At 42.1% G+C, this 23987-nt stretch overlaps 1 protein-coding gene across 1 annotated transcript; it reads right to left on the reverse strand.

Annotated features, from left to right (window-relative positions):
• Positions 1-852: 852 nt before the first annotated feature.
• GUSB (glucuronidase beta) lies at positions 853-22475 on the reverse strand. The gene is made up of 12 exons (XM_075264835.1): positions 22182-22475; positions 19780-19968; positions 18338-18519; positions 16471-16613; positions 15334-15521; positions 14997-15149; positions 12496-12674; positions 10580-10726; positions 8639-8723; positions 7851-8027; positions 4297-4432; positions 853-1345 (listed from the first exon to the last, which is right to left on the reverse strand). Exons 1-12 carry the CDS (start codon positions 22383-22385, stop codon positions 1209-1211), a joined length of 1920 nt encoding a protein of 639 aa, XP_075120936.1. The 5' UTR covers positions 22386-22475; the 3' UTR covers positions 853-1208.
• Between the last annotated feature and the right edge of the window lie 1512 nt (positions 22476-23987).

Here is a 23987-nt window from a genome sequence, read left to right on the forward strand (position 1 = left end):
GGGTCTTTTCATACCCCAGAGTATAATAATTGTTTATGGGTGATAACTATTGGGTATAATACTGTGTGCAGGGGCCACTATGGGACATAATTCTGTGTGCAGGGGGCAGTAAGGGACATAATAGAGTGCGGAGGAGGGGGCCGGTCAAGGTCTTCGACGTCGGTGTCGGTTGGGGGGGGGGGGGGGCATATCAAAAGTTCGCCACGGGGCCCCGCCATTCCTAGTTACGCCACTGGCACTAGGCAACCCGTGTGACAGTGACAGTGTACAAAATCCCTAATTAATTACTACTAACTAACTAGTTGACCATTTTCTGCTCATACATACAACTGGGAAGGGTTCTTTTAAACATCCTGTTAGACTGCCCATAATGAGCATTGAAAGAGCATACAGAGAGTTGATCAGTGCTCATTTTCTACCCCTAGCCCTTGGCAATTATTGGGGCTGCTTGAACGAGTGTGTTTATTTAAGCTCTTCCACTCGTAGACGTACATTGTTTGTTGGTGACTTGCCTACATAAGAGTTGATGAAAGCAATGAGAGCTTGGACCAGAAATAATGTTCATACTAACCCTTATTCAGTAGTGAAGATCAAAACACAAAAAACTTTGTGTACTAAAATTTGCCGCAAAACAAGCAGACTAATAGTTGGTGTATAGTGAAGAGTCTTAAACTGAGCCATATTTGTTATCCAGCACGAGCCACTATAGTAAATCCTTAGACTTAGACGTGTTCTGTGAATTATAAATATCAGTAATTATCTTTGTAACCATAATAAATCTAAGATTTGTAATTATTAATGCAATGTCCACATTTGATTTTTTTTTTTATTAAATCATTATTGTTCCCCTCCACAATTATAAAATAAACCTAATTAGAGGCTAAAAATAACAAACATACATTGCAATTGAACATTCAGACTAACTAACATACAGATTAACAACTGTTAATTGTTCGAAACATAGCAAAAGTTGACGGGTGCACCCAGTACAGTACACTACAGTACAGATCTTGTGCAATATGGCACTGTGAACATTCAAGGCACTTGTATCATATTTTTTTTTAGAAGTGCTCTGAGGTATTGCAGGACCATTGTTGTCCTTGAGTATTTGTACTGTGTTCTGAAACACAGTGCTTAGGCAGGCCACAAGCAAGTCTATGGCAAGCTCTTGTGTAAACATAGTAAATGCATTGTTACAGGGAAAATGTTCAGACAGTAGGTCTATGCAAATACCCTGTGCTATTGGCCAGCTTCCAGTATCTGTCCCTCAGAATAAAAGCTGAAGATTTGGGTTGTCTCTGGCGGGTAAAGATTCCTTTCTTGTTCCCCACAACTCTGCTGATCGCTGCAATAAGACAAGAATATTTAACGTTTATATAATGTTCAGATCATTGCCATATACCATGAAACTGATCAATATTAATCTGTCACTAGTTGTATACGAAAATAATTCAACCCCTCAAGAGGTATTCCGGGTTTCATGACTTAATTTACTTGTGTAGAGTACAAGATACCATATGATTTAGTGAAATTTTCCTCACATATCTTTAAATTCTCCTTAAATAAAATAAAAATGGTATGGTCTGAAAAGCATCCATAGGGGCAATTAAACATGACATCGGTCAGGTAACGCCTGACATTAAAGAGGACCTTTCATCAGATTGGGCACAGGCAGTTCCATATACTGCTGGAAAGCCGACAGTGCGCTGAATTCAGCGGACTGTCGGCTTTCCCGATCTGTGCCCCAGGTAAAGAGCTATCGCTGCCGGGACCGTAGCACTTTACAGTCAGAAGGGCGTTTCTGACAGTCAGTCAGGTACGTCTTTCTCCACAGCAGCGCCTATCGCACTGTACAGTATGAATGGGGAGTAACGCCCCCCTCCCCTCCTGATAATACTCGTCTATGGACTAGCACTGTGAGCAGAGGTAGGGGGCGTTCCTTTACAAATACAGGATTTTTTTTTTTTGGCTTCCGTAAGGTAGCAGTGTAGCATTAGCAAGGTATCAGTGTGGTGGGATGGGTTGTATAGTTCAATGTCACAGTTTTGAGGCACAAGAGTGATTAATACCGTATATACTCAAGTATAAGCCGAATTTTTCAGCACAGTTTTTTGTGCTAAAGAAAAAGCTCCCCTCGGCCTATACTCGAGTCAGCAAAAAATAATAATTTTTTTTTAAATTTTTTTAAGGAGGGGATCTATGACCAGCCGCAACATCAATGTATAGAATCTCAGATAAAAAATAGTGGGAAAAAAAGAGGCTTTAAAAAAAAAAAAAAAAGTTGTAAATCCCTCCTTTCCCTAGAATACATACAAAAGTAGAAAATTACTATGAAACACATACACATTAGGTATCCCTGTGTCTAAAAGTGCCCAGTCTACTGAATATAGGCTATCTGCAGTGCTCCTGTTCCGTCAGCAAGGGGTTAATAGGAGCACTGCAGATACCCTATATTCAGCCAGACTGAATTCCAAGTGGCTGAAGAAAACAGTCCTCAGGCTCAGGGAAGGGGCAGACAGACAACCAAAACACCCCCTCCCCTTTCCCAGCACCCAAAGACTCCGACCATTTTAATTTTTGAAATTTTCCAGTAGCTGCTGCATTTCCCCCCCTCCCCCTCCTCTAGGCTTATACTCGAGTCAATAAGTTTACTCAGTTTTTTGTGGTAAAATTAGGGGCCTCAGCTTATATTCGGGTCGGATTATAATCTAGTATATACGGTATTTATTAACTTTATTTTTTGTATGTTACAGTATATTTATGCTGTCCACAGTGTGGCATATACAACAAATCAGTTTTATTTTAATAAGTTGGGTCAATTAAGACAAGGCTATATATTTTTTCTTTCGATGTAGCTGTATGTGAGCTTGCTTTTGTTGGTTGATTTATATGTTTCAGTGGGGGGAGGCATTTAGGGAAACTTAAAGGGGTTGTCCCACGTCGCATACTCACCAGTCTTCGTTTCTTTGAAATCTTCTGTCTTCCGGCTTTGTTTCGTCATTGGTGGGCGGGGTCACATATGCAAAGCCAAGCGGCGAGATGCCGCCGGCCCTGCGTGCACGCTCATAGACCAGTCTAGCCTTCACAAAGCAAATACAAACCCGATAGGGTGCTGGGTCTGTATTCGCATTGTGAAGGCTAGACTGGTGTATGAGCGTGCACGCAGGGCCGGCGGCATCTCGCCGCTTGGCTTTGCATATGTGACCCCGGAGCGGAATAACAGCATCGCTTCTGCCGCTGCTGGCTTCATGCAGGGCAGAAGCATAGCGATGTTGCTGGCATCTGTGCCAGCGTCTAATTGTCCCCGGTGAATGTAAGACTTTTCCTAAATACATTGCTTCAGCAAAACTGCCTTGTTTGTCCACTATCTTACTTTATTCATTTTTTTGTGGCCACAGCCCTGACCTAGCTGCTCATAAGTCAAGTGATGTATGTGCCTGCTCTCAGGGGGAAGGAGGAGGGGCTAAGTGCACGGGAGCGAGCCTGGAGGGGGGGGGTAGTTTACCCTTTGGGGGAAGGGGCCACCAATGCAGGGTTAGACGCCGGCACAGGGTTAGACGCCGGCACAGGTGAAGCCAGCAACATCGCTATGCTTCTGCCCTGCATGAAGCAAGCAGCGGCAGAAGCGATGCTGTTATTCCGTTATTCTACTCCCCCCCCGCCCCGGAATAGCAGCATCGCTTCTGCCGCTGCTTGCTTCATGCAGGGCAGAAGCATAGCGATGTTGCTGGCTTCACCTGTGCCGGCGTCTAACCCTGTGCCGGCGTCTAACCCTGCATTGGTGGCCCCTTCCCCCAAAGGGTAAACTACCCCCCCCCTCCAGGCTCGCTCCCGTGCACTTAGCCCCTCCTCCTTCCCCCTGAGAGCAGGCACATACATCACTTGACTTATGAGCAGCTAGGTCAGGGCTGTGGCCACAAAAAAATGAATAAAGTAAGATAGTGGACAAACAAGGCAGTTTTGCTGAAGCAATGTATTTAGGAAAAGTCTTACATTCACATTAACAAGCATTATAGATAGGATCCTTGTGACGGGACAACCCCTTTAATTCAGTCATTTTATTATAAGAGTAGCTGCCATAACAGTAATGTATGTGTGTCACTACTTTTGACTCTTTTTTTTCTTTATTTTAATTATATAATTAAATTTAATTTTATTTGATACCAAAGCATTATTACATGTGAATGTTACTTACAGATCATTATTAGGATACCTCTCTCACAGTCTAAGCCCCTAAATGCTGAACATAGATGTACGTGATTTAGTAGGAAAGGGTTAAAATGTAGATGGACTTACACTGTGCTGTCATAAAATCCGCAAAGTTCCAGATGAGTTCTCCAATGACACATTTCTTCCTTTTTTCATCGAATACAGAGTGATAGTGTTTTAATACTATTTCTTGATATTCCTCTGTGAACATTAATGGGGGATCCTGAAAGCCAAAGATAGCGTGATCATGTATAAAACACTGCAAATAAGAATCGGCAGCATCACATTCCATCACATTCCAAAGTGACTGCTCTATAATACATTTTTGTATTTTTTTTTTTTTTCATTTAGGGTTATACACTACCCCCAGAAAAACAGTATTTTAAGAGTTAAAGTGTATTTCAGGACTAGAATATTAATAACCTATTCTAAAGGAGAAGTCATCAATATCAGATCGGTCACCAGGTGACACTATCTGTATCCTGCTCCATTCTTGGTGTATCAGCTACTAAGACCAGCTGATTGGTCCAACACAACACCCCCACCAATGTGATATTAAATGACCTAGCCTTTAAATTACAATATCTAAATAGGGAATTTTCACATTTACTCTAGGTTCACACTTGAGCTGGGGTTTCCTTCTTTGGGTCCATTTAAGGACCCAAAATACGGAAACCCAATCCAATTACAAAGTGGAAACCCACAAACCCCATAGACTATAATGGTGGTAGCGCCTCCAGCCTCTGGACACTATGTTGACAGACACAGCAAACTTTCTTGCCACAGCTCACATTGATGTACCATCCTGGATGAACTACACTACCTGAGCCACTTGTGTAGGTTGTAGAGTTGGTCTCATGCTACCACAAGTGTGAAACGCAACCAACATTAAAAAGTGAGCAAAACATCAGCCAGAAAGCATTGGTACTGAGATGTGGTCTGTGGTCCCCACCTGCAGAGCCCTCCTTTATTGAGTGTGTCTCGATAATTGCCAATAATTTCCATCTGTTGTATATTCCATTTGCACAACAGCATATGAAATTGATTGTCGATTAGTGTTGCTTGGAGTTACATTGTGCTGCTTAAATGTTCCCTTTATTTTTTTGAGCAGTGTATTTTAATCAGTTTAATCCAAAATACCAGCTTGGCTACACATTAAAGCCAAGCCATCAGCAACATACAGTTACATGAAAAAAGGAGTTAAATAACCTGACCTTGCAGAAAGTTTATATGAATTCAGTTATCATATTGAATCAAAGGTCCACCTTTCATTCGTTTTACAGCTTACACTGTGTTAATCTATATCATTAGTTGAGTAACTTTGTACAGCAGTATTGCTTATATTCTATTGATCCTTAGTTTAGGTACAGTCCAGAGTTAAATACACAATTCTGCAAACCAAAGAACCTGAACAGAGTTACAGTGTATATCAGGCATCACACTGTTAACTGCTCCTATCAGCAATCAACAGGGGGGGGGGGGGGAATCGAAATCCAACTTTGGACTATAACATAAGCTTCAGGACAGGATAAGCTATGTAGTGTGTCAAAAGTAATTGACTCATAGGCATTCTAGTTTGAGCCTTAAAATGGTTCTCTCAGAAAAGAAATTTATGCATATGTGTTACGAGCGTTCCCATTGAAGTGAATGGGAAGTGTTTGGGAGCCGTCCGCAGCGCTCGTGTGTACTGCTGTGAATGAGTATTTTTACAAGCCTGGCGTAACTCCGTGTGCATGCAGCCTAATAGTTGTGGGTCCCAGCTAACACATCATAATATTTAAATCTTACCATACATTGAAATAGCCACAAAAAGGAGTTTCAACATTTACTTAAAGGGAGTCTAAGGGTGCATTCACACTGAGTAAACGCTAGCTTATTTTGTAGAGTAAAATTACACTTGTAAATTTTGCTATCCCATTGACTTCAATGATATTTTTTTACAAGTGTAAAAATATACCTGTAAAAAATACGCCTGTAAAAAATACGCCTGTAAAAATATGCCTGTAAAATGTCATTGAAGTCAATGGGATAGCAAAATTTACAAGTGTAATTTTACTCTACAAAATAAGCTAGCGTTTACTCAGTGTGAATGCACCCTAACATTAGAAAATGACTGAGCATTCCCCCCTGTGCTCCAAGCACACCTGCGTCATCACCACTAGCCGCCCCCTAGTTCATTCTCTTCATGCCCCCTGCAGATGCAGATCTGCTGATCTGAAGTTTTCCTGATCTTCTGCCTTGTGTAGGTGTCCGATGCTGCGCTATAAGCTCACTGCACATGCTCAGTCAACTCTGCCAAAACCCGAAGTGGCATTTCAACTGCATATAGCACAGCGTCTGATGCCTATGCTCCTTAAGCTTAAAGGGGCTCTATCATTGGGAAAAGTCATTTTTAACTAATCACATACTTGCATAGGCTTTAGAAATGCTATTCCACACCTTGGAGCAGCACTTGTCCCTGCTATTATCTCCTATGTGTGTGTGCTAACAGGAAGTTGAGTCATCATCATCAGCCACAGCAGCCTCCCATAGGAAACAATAGCAAAGAGGTGCACAATGTATCGTGCACCAGTCTAATTAGCATATGAATAAAAACGGACTTATTCAGAAACCACTGAGACAATCTACATACTAAAGGTAGGTGTGGAATAGCACTTCTAAAGGCTATGCAAGGATGTGATTAGTTAAAAATAAGTTTTCCCAGTGATAGAGCCCCTTTAATTTGCATATCACAAGAACCAGATTTTTACAGAAATGGCGGGTAGAAGAAACGGAAGGAAGGTAGGAGTAGAATAGCCTTTTTAAAGGCTATTCCAACGTGCCATTACTTCAAAAGGTCATTTTATAAATGACAGACTCCCTTTAAAGGGTTAAAATTTGTCCAAGACCAGATATGGATGTCCTCTCCTTAGGTAGTTCATCAATATCAGATCAGTTGTGGGTTTGACACCCCATGCACTTCCAATCAGCCTTTATCTACACGGTGCACAAACGGCTCTGTAAAATATGTAGTGATCTGGCAATAGAGATGAGCGAGCACTATTCAAAACAGCCGTTTCGAATAGCACACTCCCATGGAAATGAATGGACGTAGCCGGCACGCGGGGGAGTGTACTATTCGAAACGGCTGTTTCAAATAGTGTTCGCTCATCTCTACTGGCAATGTTATTGCAGCTTAGCTCCCATTTCAGGACGATGTGCAGATACCAACTGATTGTTTTGTGTCGGACCTCCACCCAGCTGATTGATGGGGGTGTTTTGTGTTGCACCTCCACCAATCTGATAATAATAACCCACTGCAAGGATAAGTTATCAATATCTGATCACAGACAACCCTTTTAACTTGGATCCCTCAACAGACAGGACAACCGCCTTAGCATGAAAGTATTAAAAAGATTTTCCCCATCAGACATTTATGGCTTAATTACATAATATCTAATAGATGAGGTTCTAACACAATTGCCACAACAACAGACACATTGCGGGTTAGGGGAACTCCGTTTCCTCCATAAATGTCTGTTGCTTTGGCCACTTGCATCCCCCTTCTGAAAAAAGAAGTGGGTCCCAAAGGCGAAAATCCATAAATGTCTAAGGTGGGAATGCCCATTTGATCTTTGGAAGCCACAATATATGGTACTTACATTATGGAAGCCTGGTATAGTATCTGCTCCATATTCACTCTGTATTATTGGTTTCTGGTATTTGTCGTACCAGCTGTCAAACTGGTTATTTAGCTGCAGCTGAATTACTTCCAGATGACCGGGATCATGATACCAGGAGAAGTAGCTGTTGACACATATCACATCCACATATGGGGCCTAGAAATATATGAATGCAACTCACAAACACCGTACCACTTTGCAGAGCAGTTAAACAGCAGGTAGATATTGCAGACATCACATTCACATCAGTCATTATTCTGACATCGCAGATCACCATTGTAATAAAATGTTGTTTTTATATATTTTCTACAGCTATATGACTGGTGTTTGATTTTACAAGAAGATTTCGAGATCTTTGCATAATTAGAAGGCTCATAACATTTTTTTACTTTTAACATTATCTGATAAATTTAGATATATGCTATGATCAATGGACAAAAGATAATCTACATTGATCACGTCACACGTCTCATGCCAAAATGATTTTCTAACATATGGCCAATCAAGGAGATTGTTGTCAGTCATCCACTACTAAAAACATTAAAGGGAACCTGTCCACAGACTTATCTGGGGCTCCAACTCCTGCAACATAAGAACATGCTGCTGGTTTAGGGGCCTCAAGTAGATTGCATTTTCAACAGGGCATGTTAATGGGTAACCAAATTAGTGCAATAACCTCCAGATTAGTTTAGTTATTACAGATTTATTTTCTTTTTTTTCAGTGCTTGTGTAATTTCTTGAGGTAAAAGTGAACACAATCTACTTACACCTTGGTCTTTCTCAAAGTTTGCATTGCTAACATACGTTACTGGTCTAGTGCTATCCAGTTGTTTGGTGTGAGCGATGACAGTCCTGTGCAATTGAAAAGAAAAAAAAAAAATCTAAATAAAATTAAAAAAAAATAAAAATGGAAAAACATAGTGGCATAATAATTTGAAGATAAAAGATCACTTCAATGAAATGCTGTCTGAATATTAGTAAATGAAAGTAGATGCAGTTGCAGCAAATCTTGAATACTCTTCCCCAGTAAAGTCTGACATTGAAAAATCTAGTTCTAGTGGAGACTAAAAGGCTTTTGTGATGTGTTGACATTGCACCAGCCTTAGGCCTTCTCTATTGAAAATACAGGCACCATGGACACACTGGGGGAATATTTTACACTGCTACACCACTTCACTTTTGAGATTTGGACGGGAAAAGCTATTTATTAAATGCAACTTTTTAAAGAATTGCCGCAATTTCACTCCAGTGACGCTTGGTTCACACTAGTGTTCGGCTTTCCGTTCTTCGGGTCTGCTTGGGTACCCGAAAAATGGAAACCTAGTCCACTTAAAAAGTGGTTACCTGCAGAAATCTGAGGACCCTATACACTATAATGGGGTTCACCGGGTTTCCGTTCCAAAAAATGCGGAGAGAAAAGTCCTGCTTGTAGGACTTTTCTCTCTGCAATTCTCAAGTGGACTTGGGGATGGAAACCCTGAGTGGAGTTTGAACGCTGGGGTGAATCCAGCATAAGTGGGTGATTTACAAAGTGGAGAAACATTCCTGAACAAAAGTGTTAGACAGAGAGGACTTGTCATCATACACAAAAAGCTAAATGGCAAACATCTTTTGAAAGGTCCTCTTTAAACACGCAGCACATTTATTAAACAAGTAACATTAGGTAAATTTGGTGCAAATTATAGCAATGCAAAACTGGATTTTCCCTTTGTAAAAGACCCTTCAACTGAATTTATATATAGCTGTAAGTGTTATAGTGAAAAGAAAAACATAGTATGTAACTTATTGCTCCTCCACAGCACCCATTCACTAATGTAAAAAAACAAGACAGAAGCATTATTTGGTCTTGTTTGCTATTGATTTAGATGGAAGGTAAAATCAAGTACGCACAACTTTTAGCTTCTGTTCAAAAAGCAAACTAACACGATGAAAGAAAGCTTCTACCATGCTTTTTATATTACAAATGCAGAAAGAATGTCCTTTATCAGCATCCATCTTTATACTAGTTTTGTAGCCTGTTTTTCTGATCCATTGACAGATCAGAACAAGGAACAGTTGTGAACTCAGCCCTATTGGCATCTGGGCTGCAGAGGTTTTTGAGGTCTTTTCTTTTGAGGATATTGATAAAATATTTGGATGTTGACATAGGCTACTTCAATGGAAAAATTAAAAAGTTATGGCTCTCATAAGACAGGGATAAAAAAACTTATGCCTCATCTTGAAGGCAAAAATAAGTTGTGTCATTAAGGGGTAAAGGTCTGTCATGTCCAAAATGCCTCCCAAACCCATAACTGTGCCATGTAGGGACCTTCAATAGATGCAGAAACATTTTTTTCTGGCTACAAACCAGCAAACAAATGCAAAAATAGGCAAATCTGCCTGCACGTGTATTGGGGATAGGGCCTCATTTACCAGATTTACTTCATTCCTGAGTAACCAAGTACAAAAATATGACACCCAATAGTTTATATGCAGATTAGCTCTTGCTCACCAAGAGAGCAGTAACCCTTTATCTTCTCTGGGGGTGTCTCTCTGTGTGAAAATAAGAATAATAGGTCCCACCCCTTTGGTAAACAGCTAATTCACATATAATCTTTCAGGGGCCATGTCTTGTGAATGGGCACATCGGTACTCAAATAATGTATGTCATTTAGCATTTTGTACTTCGTGATAGCTCCCCTTTCATAGAAGTAAAATTATCCACTTACTTAAAATAATATCCTGCCGGAAGAAGCTGGGAGGCAGGTTCATTGGCAACTGACCACATCACCACTGACGGTCGGTTTTTATCCCTTCGTACCAGTTCTTCCATGACAACTAAATGGTGTTGGAGAGATTGGTTTCCAAAACTCTCTCTATGAAAAAACATACACAAAAAAATAAAAACAAAAATGGACATTTACAGCACTCAAAAGCAATAAAAATCGTTTCCCTGTTAAACCTGATTACTATTACTACATAGTAGACAAATACATATATTCATTTTTTTTTTTTTAAAAAAAGGCAGAGTTATGCTGATGTTTCCAATTTACATTTGACATTGCATAGCCCACAGAAAAATTACAAAGTAATCTGTTTCATTCTGCACTTTAAAGCCTCCTACACACGGGAGAATATGGTCCTGTATATTGGCTGCATTTTCCAGTCCAAACTCAGTCGGTGGACCCGGACTCCTCTTATTATAGTGACTATGATGCCAAATCTCTGCCTTCTCGCAGATCTACTGTTCTGTACCGTACATAGAGGAAAGTTTGGAGTATGGGTCTCCCGACTGGGTTCAGGCTGGGAAATTAAATCAGTCTTGATATATGGATTGGTTTTCCGGACAGTATTGCCCTCTACAAAGAAGGACTGAAGGGAATTTCCGGATCCAAAATTCCTGCCAAACTAATAATAGTGCTATGCAGGGGCCTTTAAGGGTTGTCCAGTTTCAGCAAATGTTATAGCTTATATGATGAAAGGTTAAATAGTTTTTCACTAACATTTTCCAACCTCCTGTAAGTAGGAGAAAAAAAAATATACCCTTTCTGACCACAAACCAGTCAAGCATTACAGGGATACTAATCTTTTTAAGGATATGTAAATCCACCTGCAATTGGAGGCATTCTCAATTTGCCTAGAGATGAGCAAAAGTACTCTGGCCTTACTCTGAAACTGCTGCCCAATACCAAATCTTTAAGCATTGACATTTTCAGCCTCCCCTATATGGGGCTCACAATCTACATTTAAAAAAAAAAAAAAAAAGATAATTGATCAATGCTTCCACGTGTTAAAGGAGCACAAACCCAGAATCCAGACAAATAAAAATGAAGAAATAATTCCCCATATTTTCCCCCCAAAAAATCCCCATTTTTCTTGCTCTGCTTTTGTCTTCTATCATAATTGCAGAGCATGGACAAAAAAAAAAAAAAAGAGAAAAGCAGTGTATTCTTCTGTGTGCCAGCAGACGTGTTCCCTCCAAAACTAGTGCACGTGAGACAGGAAGTTTAGAAGAAGAGGGCTTGGGTTTAGGCTGCACACTTTTTGTGTATACAGAGAGTGTGACCATTTTGTTGGAAGGTATCCCCAATAACTAGCAGCAGTACCAATAAGTGCATTGTTGCCATTACTTTCAATGGCGTTCCAATACAGCATTAAATGAATGGAATCTTGCCCTTTAGAGATAAGCCCCACCCCTGAACATCCTGTAAGGTCATGCTTCTTTTTTTTTTAAAAAAAATAAAAAAAATAAATATTAAAATAGGCTATTTTTAAGGATACAGTAAATTTACTCTAGATTGCCACCCTGTGGCCACCAAATCGTAGTACACCGCATTTGGAACAACAGCCCAAATCCATCTTATCAGTAATTCCCTTATTGTATAGAATTTTATAAAGTAAATGTACAATGTTGAAAATGATTTTAAAAATTCTGAAATGGCAACAAGACAACATCCTGTCAAGAAAAAGTGCTGTGACATGGCAAGATCTAAGTACAGTAAATTAAGCATTATTGATACTAAATTATTACTTTTGCTACAAAAGCTTTTTATAGTATCTGTCACAAGGACAAAGTAGTAGGAGATCTTTACAGACTGCCATACAGGAAAAGAGCAGATAATCAAATACAAAAAGGGTTCCTTACGGCTCTTTTATGCCTACTCCTGGGCACTCATCGATAACCACAATACCATATTTATCGCATAGGTCCATGATCTCTTCTGCATAAGGGTAATGGCTAGTGCGAAAAGAGTTTGCACCCAACCACTTTAAGAGGTTAAAATCCTTCATGATTGTAGACCAGTCCAAACCTTTTCCTCTAATCTGTTAAAAGCAAAAATAAATCAATGCTTTCTAGTACCATACCGTCATACCGTGTAGATTTAGAGTCCAGCCACAAAATAGAAAGACATGAAATCCACATTTTAATCAGGGCTGTGGAGTCGGAGTCAGCTTCAAAATAAAATGACTAACTTTGTTTAATTATATTATATAACTATAGGCTGTTTCATTTTTCGGCCACCTTACTGACTTCTGAAACTCCTGGACAACCCCTTTAACTAGTCACGGGGGTGGCTTGATCTAGTCGTGCAGTCATTGCACTCCAGATCAATTCACATCCTCAGAGGCCGGCAGTGAGATAGTGTGTCAGGGTGATGTCTGACAGTGAGGGACATGTCAGTCATGCTGCACAGGGTGTGATTTAGAAAGGTGTGATTTAGAAAGGCTTGATTCACATCTGCACATGGGTTTCCTAAAGTAATCCACAAAAAAAAAAAAATAAAAGCGCTTACCTTAGGAAATCCATGGACCTCATAGACTGTAATGGGGTCCATGTGGTTTCTGCACGAAAAATACGGAGAGAAAAGTGCTGCTTGAAGCGCTTTTCTCTCCCCATTTTTCATGCAGAGAGAGGAATGGAATCCCCGAACGCAGATGTGGACTGAGCCTCAGATGAATGCATGGCTAGATGAAGCGGTTCCCCATCCCCATGATTAGTTAAAGTAAGTTTGCATATGCTGATCTCAGGTTTTAAAAGCATATATCTTGACTTTCAGAAACAGAAGGTTTAGTGAATGCCACCACAGTCAGATTAGGATGGGGAAAACAACTGACAGGTTTCCTTTAAAGGGAACCTGTCAGCAGTAAATTGGTTATAAGCCTAACAACAGTGCCTTAGATGTGCTTCTAAAGTTTATGCCCCAGTTATTAAGCTTTGGAGACCATTTTACTTATATGCAAAATAGAGGAAAATACTGGGGTAGTGTCCCTTAGGTTGTCAGCTCTAAATCACAGGGAAAAACATGTTTCCCATCATTTGCTTATAAATAAAACAGTGGTTTACATGAAAGTGAAGCGCCATGTGTGTAAATTCTAAAATTCCCCCTACAGGGTCCTGTCTCTGCCTTTCAAAAGCCAAACAGCGCTCTTTCCATTCTGAGCACCACCATGTTTCCATACAGCAGTTTACAACCACATATGGGGTACTGCCGTGTTCAGGAGAAATTGTGTAATAAACTGTGGGGCGCTTTTTCTTCTTTACCCTCTTGTAAAAATGTAAAAATCTCTGACTAAATGGACGGTTTATTAGAAAAAAAAAATTTATTTTGATTTTCACATCCCAATGCTAATAACAGCTGTGAGGTCAAATGCTCACTATACCCCTTGCTAAATTCTATAAGGGGTGTAGTTTCAAAAATGAGGTCACTTTTTGGGTTTGTTTTTTTTATTGTATAGGTACGTTAGTAACTCTGTAAATATGACACGACACCTAAAAAATATTCCAGCAAAATCCACCCTCCAAAAAGCCAAATAGCGCTCTTTCCATCCTGAGTCCCGCCATAAACCATACAGCAGATTGCTTACCACTTATGAGGTATTACCGTGTTCAGGAGCAATTGTTTAATAAACTGTGGGGGGCTTTTTCTCTTTTTAACTCTTTGTGAAAACTAAAACTTTTGAGATAAACTGACGTTTTAGTAGTTTTTCATTTACACATCCAATGTTAATAAAATGTGTGAAACAACTGTGGTGTTAAAATGGCTACTATACTTATTGATAAATTCTGTCAATGGTGCAGTTTCCAAAATGAGGTCGCTTTTGGAGGGTTTCCATAGTATTGCTCTGCAAATGAGACATGGCACCCGAAAATTATTCCAGCAAAATTTCTTTTCAAATGCCAAGTGTCGCTCCTTCCTTTCCATGCAGTGCCGTGTGCCCAAACAACAGTTAACACCCACATGTGGGAATTTCTGTGCTCGCGAGAAATTGCACAACAATCATCCATTTTCTCCTTTAAGCCTTTGTGGATATATTAAATTTAGGGCTAAGTGAATGTATTATTAAAAAAAATAAATAAAATAAACTTCGAAATTTCATGTCCATATTGTTTTAATTCCAAGCAAATGCTTAAAGGGTTAAAATTCCCAAATAGTGTTTTGAATTCTTTGAATTGGTCCAAATTTCTTATTTATTTATTTATTTTTATAAATATGAAAATATTGATCAGTGGTTACCGCTAACATGAAGTACAATATGTCATGTCAGTTTTGAAAAATGAGGCTGTATCCCTAATGCACATTTGGGCTGCATCATTAAGTATAACATTTTATACCGCATAGTATATTGATGTAGTAGTGTACTTACATCATAGTCTTCATGCTTGTTCACTCCATGGAAGTAGAAAGGCTTGCCGTTGATGAAGAACTGTTGACTTGATGCCTGAACTGTTCTTATCCCAACAGGTAAAGTGTAAATATCCTCACTCACTCCACCGTCTCCATCCACCCTTATTTTCACCTGAAGAACATGAGCAAGTAGAAACATGACAAACTCTAACCTAGTTAACAAACACTCTGAGCAGGTTTTATTTTTCCCAGATCACAAGCGCAACGTGGCCAATGACTTGGTCATCTGAATAGGTTGTAAAGGAAATAAGCTGAAAGTATTATCATGTTAATATGTTTGTAGCGGTCTATCTTACCTCAAAGGAATATAGATACCCAGGGTTTTCATGCATTAAATACGGCCACCAAAGGTTGGCATTGGCAATTTTTAGCTGTCCTATAGCCCCCACTGCAGTGGCTACCTCTTGGCCATCTTGACATCGCATGGTAACTTCTACTGAATAGTATTCTGAACCAACCACAGACACTTCATAATTTACCAATCCTGGCAAAAGGAAGAAAAATAATAAAGATTATTATCTAAAAGTTTTTAGAATGGAGCAAATCTGCACAAACTATACGTTCTGAACCTCCTTAAGGCCTTAAACCTCCCACGTAGCAAGCCGCAGCAAAAAAACACTTTTCACAGAAAGTCCACAAGAGTTTTCCTCTACGGAAATTCTGCTTTAATTATACCTATAGGGATACTGTTGGCATTTCTGTAGGTATAACTGACATGCTGTGATCTCTATAAACGCAACGTTTTTGGAAATCACATCATTTTCACAATGTGTTGATGGGATTCACCAGAATTCCATCCAATTTGCAGGGACTGTGAAACGTAGGTCTTTTTAAAGTAGCGTTTCCACAATGCCGTTTATGCTACGTGGGCTCCAAACCTAAATCTGTTATAGTATACACGCTACAAATTTAATGTAGGGGGCAAGAGTAGAATGAACAGTGAATATCGTTTTCACATATGAAATAGAACGTTGTAAAAAGCCACAGAAATTAAAAAAAAAAAAAAAAAAAAAAAAAATAAGGCCACCGTCTAGAAAAGAAGCAACAGTTTAGCCAGTGACGAGTGAACTACATTGTTTATGTAGTACCCATTCACTTCTATTGGAGTAATAGAAATAGCATAGAGTAGCATTGATCATCTATTTCCATAAGTCCCTCCCTAGTGGTCGGAATGTGCAGCCAATTATTCTCATTTCACACATGATTTTTCAAGACAGAAAAAACCCTCTAATTTGGTAAATGCCTAAAACAACATCAGGCAACCGTGGCTGTGTGAAGACTACAATATCTCAGAATATTCATAGAAACCTTGTATAAAAAAAAAAGTTAAAGATTTATTAGGTCGCATATTCCCTTTAATTGCAAACAATTTGTGGCATTTTACTAATATGACATAATTAGGCCATGCAACTAGTTGACATAGAAATTGTTACCTGTGTTTTCACTGATGTCCGTAATAATTGTGATGTCATCAATGTACACTAAGGGTGTTGTGTAAAGAACAACAGGGCGATGTATACCGGCATAATTAAAAAAATCAAAATCTATATTTTGAATAAAATATCCTTTGGGATATCTAGAATAAAAAATAAGAGCATGGTATAAGTTATATACATTATACATAAGTGTATCTAGAAAGAATGCGATATAATAAAAACACAACAAAAGTCTCTCTGTAATACTCTGCCATGGTGGAGAAGCTAAAATATAACAGGATAACCAGACCATAGATGTGACTAATATAGGAAGCTTGCCCAGAAAAAGGCCCAAGTTGTGCCCTGTCCCAAGCAAGCTGGGTTCAACTAGGACATTGTTATTTACATGGGCAGACACCAGGTAACTGGCCATAGTTGAACCTTAAAGGGGTTGTCCCATCACAAGGATCCTATCTATACTGCTAGTTTATGTGGATTTAAGACTTTTCCTAAATGCATTGCTTTATCAAAACTGCTTTGTTTGGCCGCTATCTTAATTTATTCACTTCATTGTTTACACTCAGTTTCTATGGCCCTTGGGATTATCTGCTCATTTGTCAAGTGATGTAGCTGCCTGCTCTCAGAGGGGGAGGGAGGGGCTGAGAACAGCTTTGAGCTGTTTGTGTCTTTTAAGTAGCGGAGCTTCTCAGATAGGCGAGGTGAGAGCTCCGGGATTTCTGAGCTCTTTTCAGTCGGTTTAATTGAATTTGGCTGATAAGAGCTAAGATAGGGAGTCCGTTACCTCTGTATGTAATGCAAACTGACTCAAATCCAGCTCTGCTACATCAGCTTCACACTGTGGTAATTCATTTACAACCAATCCTGTGCAAGTGAAACCCCGCCCACCTATGTGCCGAGAAAAGCAGGAAGTGAAGAGAGCACAACAGCCTGCAGGTTAGTGAACAAGCGTCATGGGAATACCCCTTTAACACTTACCTACCCATGTACTTCTCCTGTGCTTTCAGGGCCATATGTATATATCTTCACTATTTATTGGCTTGTTGATGGTATACGGGCCAGTTTTCCCCGTTTGATATATGCGGGTCAGTGTGTGTATTTATCCTACATCCTTTGGAGGAAGTTTATATACTTCTCACTTGCTATGAGTTGATAGAGTACATTCTCTTAGGGGGTTATGTATTATTCTTATCTTTAACCAGTTAGCCACCTTTATACGAGGAATGGGATATAGCTTGTTAAGCGAGTTCCCTACTCCTGAGCCCGTAAGCAATCTCGGGGCATTCAGGAAAGATAGGGATTCTATCTAATTACTAGCTGTGTGTCTGCTATCTCTTCTGGTTTTAATCTTATTTATTAAAGGTTAGGTTTTATTTTATGTTTTGAAAACCCCATTGTGGGAGCATATCACTCCAGACTACTAACACGTGTTCTATTGCCAGTGACCAGCTTTGCATGAACACTGAAAAGTAGAAGCAACAGTCACAATTTTTGTGCCATACTCTCCTAAGTCACTGTGTAAAATTTTCCTCTACTTGTACCTGTGCTTATCTGTGGCCATAGTCACAATAAACTTCCTCTAAGAACACATCAGAACAGATAAACTAATACAGTATTACATAGTGCACAAACTACACAATCTTAAACTGCACTAGATTTCAGTGTCTAAAGCAGTTTGAAAAATCTGGTGTACTTTTCAACTGTCTTATTAACTGGCTTAGTTTACAACAAAAATAAAATGTACCATGGTTTTGGCAAATTTTTTGGAGCACATTGTGTTGCATTTTAAATCCCACCCCCTTTCATTAGTTTACCTGCCCCATAGTTTGAAGTAGTAAAAAGGTTGTCATATAGTCAAAGTATTTACCGTGTAGGGTCGTTCATGAATTTGATGGATCCTGGAGGTAAGGTGTTTGGAGTCAGGGTATTATTTACAGCAATGGTGATCCGACAGGGAGCTCCTAAACTTCCTTTTAAAACAGTGGATATGTTGGCTTCAAATGGCAAGTGTCCTCCTTCATGTTGTGTCACTTGAACACCATTAACCCACTACAAGCAAGGCACAAAGAAGACCAAAGAAGCACATTTTAATAAAAAAAGAGCATACTGGAAATATACCTTTGTTTGGCTGCTCTTTACGATACTTGTTCCAAATTATAAGCTGTGTATTAGCAGAAAAGATGAGGGGAGGAGGAGATCAGCTCTGCTGCTATTCTAGTTCTGCTATGCTATTTCAGGCCCCAAACTGACTTTTTCATACAGATGACTAAACCACAGGATAAATCATCAGTGGGGGTCCAGCAAGCAAGATCAGCACAGGTACAGTGCACCAACTGTTCTATTCAAGTAAAAGGAGAAGAGCAAAAGCCCTGTCTACCACATAGCAAGGATTTGGGTGAAGTGTAGCACTGCTGCTACAACAGCTGATCTGGGCAGGCTACAGTTGTCAGACCCCACTGATCACATGAGCGTGTGAGCTACTGTATTACATGAACAAGTTGAAAGATCTACTACCCACTTCTTGTGGGCGGGGCCGGACCTGTGGGCGGGGCCTTGCGGAGCGTGAGAGCAGGAGACAGCGGAGTTCTGTAGTCACCCAGGGATCCCCGCTGTCTGCTTGTTCACAGCACAGGCTGAGAGTTATCTCTGGACAGTGTCAGGCTGGGGCTGCGGCAGCTGCGCCTGCCAGTGTCTGTAGATGACTCATAGCCTGCGCTGTGAACAAGCAGCACCCCGGCCCCCTCCATCCCTAAGAGCATCCTGCAAGTGTCGGGAGTGCCTGTTCACAGCGCAGGCTGAGAGTCGACTCTCAGCCTGCACTGTGAGCAAGTAGACACCGGGGATCCCTGGCTGCATCCCGCGATCGACCCATACGTCCATTGTGATCTACCGGTAGATCGCGATCGACGTATTGGGCACCCCTGAGCTACTGAATACTAACAATTAACCCTTTACTTGCTAAAACTAGACTTTTTAAAAAAAAAAATTTTTAAAAAATTTGATTTAGCCCTCTCTCATAATGCTCTGTTTTATACATAAACACCCTAAGGCTGAGGCCCCACGTAGCAGAAATGCATTTTTTTTTCTTGCAGATTTTTTTTTTTTTTTTTAACCAAAGCGAAGAATGGTTGCAAAACGAATGGGAAATCTATAGGAAGCTCTCATACTTCTACCTTCTTCTCAATCCACTCCTGGTTTTGGTTAAAAAAAAAAAAAAAGCAATAAAATCTGCAACAAAAAAAAATCTGCGTTTCCGCAACGTGAGGCCTTAGCCTAAGTGTTGAAATGTGCTTGTTATGTTGTACTCACCACTATGGAGAAATAGTGGGCACTGCCAATCCGCAGCATAATTCTGTTAGATGCCAAGTTTTCCAACCAGCGATTTGGCAACCAGACTTCTTTCTCATACCAGACCCATCCAATAAAATCTCTCAGACTGATGTCCTGAGTGATATCATTGTAGCTGGCAGGTACTGGCATATCTAAAACAGGGCCAGTCTGTGGAATGAAACATACACATTGCATAGGTTAACGTTACTCTACAATTATGGGTATGTAAAACTAAGTAATTGCAGGTAGAAGTAAAAAGATAACCAGTCATTACTGTCTACAAATTAATGTACACTGGATACCCACACCCTCTTCAATGGGTACGCCGTTACACTCAAGAGCTGGCTCTGCTGGGGAGGGTCCTGAGCTACATACAAGCTGGTGCTGCTAGGGGGCGTCCTCTGCTACATACATGAGCTGGCACTGGTGGGGAGGAGGCTCTGCTACACACAAGAGCTGGCGCTGGTGGTGAGGGTGCTAAGTTACTGACTATAACTGGTGCAGGTGGGAAGAGTGCTACACAAAGAGCTGGTCCTTGGTAGGGAGGCATCTCTGCTGCACAAAGAGCTGGTCCTTGGTAGGGAGGCATCTCTGCTGCACAAAAGCTGGCGCTGGTGGGGAGCGTGCTCCGCTACGGACAATAGCTGGCACTGGTGGGGAGCGTGCTCCGCTACGGACAATAGCTGGCGCTGGTGGGGAGCGTGCTCCGCTACGGACAATAGCTGGCGCTGGTGGGGAGCGTGCTCCACTACGGACAATAACTGACGCTGGTGGGGAGCGTGCTCCACTACGGACAATGGCTGGCGCTGGTGGGGAGCGTGCTCCACTACGGACAATGGCTGGCGCTGGTGGGGAGCGTGCTCCGCTACGGACAATAGCTGACGCTGGTGGGGAGCGTGCTCCACTACGGACAATAACTGACGCTGGTGGGGAGCGTGCTCCGCTACGGACAATAGCTGGCGCTGGAGGGGAGCGTGCTCCGCTACGGACAATAGCTGGCGCGGGTGGGGAGCGTGCTCCACTACGGACAATGGCTGGCGCTGGTGGGGAGCGTGCTCCGCTACGGACAATAGCTGACGCTGGTGGGGAGCGTGCTCCACTACGGACAATAACTGACGCTGGTGGGGAGCGTGCTCCGCTACGGACAATAGCTGGCGCTGGAGGGGAGCGTGCTCCGCTACGGACAATAGCTGGCGCGGGTGGGGAGCGTGCTCCGCTACGGACAATGGCTGGCACTGGTGGGGAGCGTGCTCCGCTACGGACAATAGCTGGCGCTGGTGGGGAGCGTGCTCCGCTACGGACAATAGCTGGCGCTGGTGGGGAGCGTGCTCCGCTACGGACAATAGCTGGCGCTGGTGGGGAGCGTGCTCCGCTACGGACAATAGCTGGCGCTGGTGGGGAGCGTGCTCCGCTACGGACAATAACTGACGCTGGTGGGGAGCGTGCTCCACTACGGACAATGGCTGGCGCTGGTGGGGAGCGTGCTCCACTACGGACAATAGCTGGCGCTGGTGGGGAGCGTGCTCCACTACGGACAATAACTGACGCTGGTGGGGAGCGTGCTCCACTACGGACAATAACTGACGCTGGTGGGGAGCGTGCTCCGCTACGGACAATAGCTGGCGCTGGAGGGGAGCGTGCTCCGCTACGGACAATAGCTGGCGCGGGTGGGGAGCGTGCTCCGCTACGGACAATGGCTGGCGCTGGTGGGGAGCGTGCTCCACTACGGACAATAGCTGGCGCGGGTGGGGAGCGTGCTCCGCTACGGACAATGGCTGGCGCTGGTGGGGAGCGTGCTCCACTACGGACAATAGCTGGCGCTGGTGGGGAGCGTGCTCCACTACGGACAATAGCTGGCGCTGGTGGGGAGCGTGCTCCACTACGGACAATAGCTGGCGCTGGTGGGGAGCGTGCTCCACTACGGACAATAACTGACGCTGGTGGGGAGCGTGCTCCACTACGGACAATAGCTGGCGCTGGTGGGGAGCGTGCTCCACTACGGACAATAACTGACGCTGGTGGGGAGTGTGCTCCGCTACGGACAATGGCTGGCGCTGGTGGGGAGCGTGCTCCGCTACGGACAATAGCTGGCGCCAGTGGGGAGTGTGCCCTGTAATAACTGGCACTGGTGGGGAAGGTGCTCTGCTGCACATTATGCTGAGTTACTCCTACAATTCTGATATTATGGGGAAGACGCCATGTTTTGGAGAATTTCTGCCTTACACCTAAACCACAAATAAGTCACCACTCACGTGACCACAACCTTATCCTCGTCTGACACCTGAAGAAATGCTGACAGATAACTAAGGGGGGGGGCACGTCTGCGGCACCGCAGTACAGTGTGCACAGTCACAATCCACACGGCTTCTGCAGGCACTTACCTCCCTCAGGGGCCGCTTGTACCACTGTTGCTGGAATCCCTCGTCCCTGTAAGGGGATTTATCAGCCCGGAAACTCCAGATACCATTTAGTTCCTTCAGCTCCCTGGTGAGGGTCTCCTTAGGGAACAACATCCCCCCGCTCAGCGCCTGACAGATGCCCGTGCCCAGGAGCAGTAAGCTCCAGCAGCCCCATTGCGCACACATAGCTGCAGTCAGCGCACAGTCCTCTCCTTCGGGCTGTAACTAGCTATAACTCCCGTGACTGACAATTGGGGCTGGTCACATGATGCACATCGTCACGTGATGGAGGAAGAAGCTGGCGCCTGCGCGATTCCGGGGATGGCTGGATGCGGTGACCCGTCTTCTTCCGCATCTCTGAGAGGACTAGAACAGGACAAGCTGGTGTAGTGACCCGGCCCGCAGCAGCCCTAAGGCTCTGACTTCATTCTTCTAGTGTTTGTGTCAGTGCAAAGCCTAATTCATAGACGCTATTGAAAAATAAAGAGTGGTGTTTTTTTCTCCCACTACAGCATTCATCGTATGGATAAATATTTTTAGAAGTTTTTAGTTCAGGAATTTTTGGACATGGGGATACCTAATGTGTACGTTTTACTTTATTTTTATATCTGATGATCTGATATAAAAAAAAAAAAAAAAAAAAAAAAAAAAAGGAGGATGATTGGAACTTTTAGCAGTGTGTGTGTTGTGTTGCAGATCACTGCTGTTCAAATGAATGGCAAGGAACTCATGCAGCCTTTATCATGGCACTACGGAAATGGAATTAGTGTACAACACCATACTATTATGGCATTGTGATACTGTAGGTTTAAGAACTGAACCTGCACCATCAGTAATGTCAGCTGTAACACGAGGCTCAAAATAGCATCGCCTCTCTGTTGTTCTGGTCTGTCAAAGAACCAGAACAACGGAGAGGAGAAGCCCTAAAACAGAAGTAACAAACGGAATCCGACGTACTCCATTGACTATAATGGTGTCCTGCAGGTGTTCTTTAATATAAAACTGAAACCGGCAGAGACTTCTGAAGTTCAAAAAAGTTTTAGACAATAAATTAAGAATCCAATTGAAGAAAACCCAAAACACTATTTCCCTTACAAAGTGCTTTAGTATCAGAAAAAACAAAAACATAACTGGTATCACCGAATCTGTAACAACATGTCCCTTAAGTTAAAGAGGAATAGGGCAGGACGGCGCTCACAGGTCCAATAGATTTTATTAATAAGAAGAATTGCACGTTGAGTCCTTCAATTACGATGGTAGACTGATTACATAACGTCGCATTACGTTGATGTAACACTTCAACCCACCAGGACGACCTATCATTTCAGGTCTCAACGCACTAACACGCAATCTTTCGCATTACGTTGATGTAACACTTCAATGTTATGTAATCAGTCTACCATCGTATTTGAAGGACTCAACATGCAATTCTTCTTATTAATAAAATCTATTGGACCTGTGAGCGCCGTCCTGCCCTATTCCTCTGCTGTTTCCCCGGTTGACACAACCGGTGCCTTTGAGACGTGCTGCTCCCCATACCTGGTATCATATACACCCTAGTACGGAGTTGTGAACGCTGTCACAACCAAACCAGGTGAGAGGCCACCAGGTCTGATACATTTATTACAATTATCTAAAAAGGTGAATAGACTATCTACACTATAAAGTGTGCTCGGTGTTTCTCTATCTTTTACAACTTAAGTTAAAGAGGACCTTTCATCAGATCGGGCACATACAGTTCTATGTACTGTTGGAAAGCTGACAGTGCGCTGAATTCAGCGCACTATC

Source organism: Leptodactylus fuscus, chromosome 2 (genome assembly GCF_031893055.1).
Source record: "Leptodactylus fuscus isolate aLepFus1 chromosome 2, aLepFus1.hap2, whole genome shotgun sequence".
Classification (NCBI taxonomy): Eukaryota; Metazoa; Chordata; class Amphibia; order Anura; family Leptodactylidae; genus Leptodactylus; species Leptodactylus fuscus.

Coding starts and splice junctions, on each gene's coding strand:
- GUSB (XM_075264835.1), bottom strand. CDS start 22,385: ATGTGTGCGCAATGGGGCTGCTGGAGCTTACTGCTCCTGGGCACGGGC. Junction 12,675..14,996: donor ACAAGCATGAAGACTATGAT/GTAAGTACACTA, acceptor TGCTTTTAACAG/ATTAGAGGAAAAGGTTTGGA. Junction 10,727..12,495: donor GGAGTAGGCATAAAAGAGCC/GTAAGGAACCCT, acceptor GTTTTTTCATAG/AGAGAGTTTTGGAAACCAAT.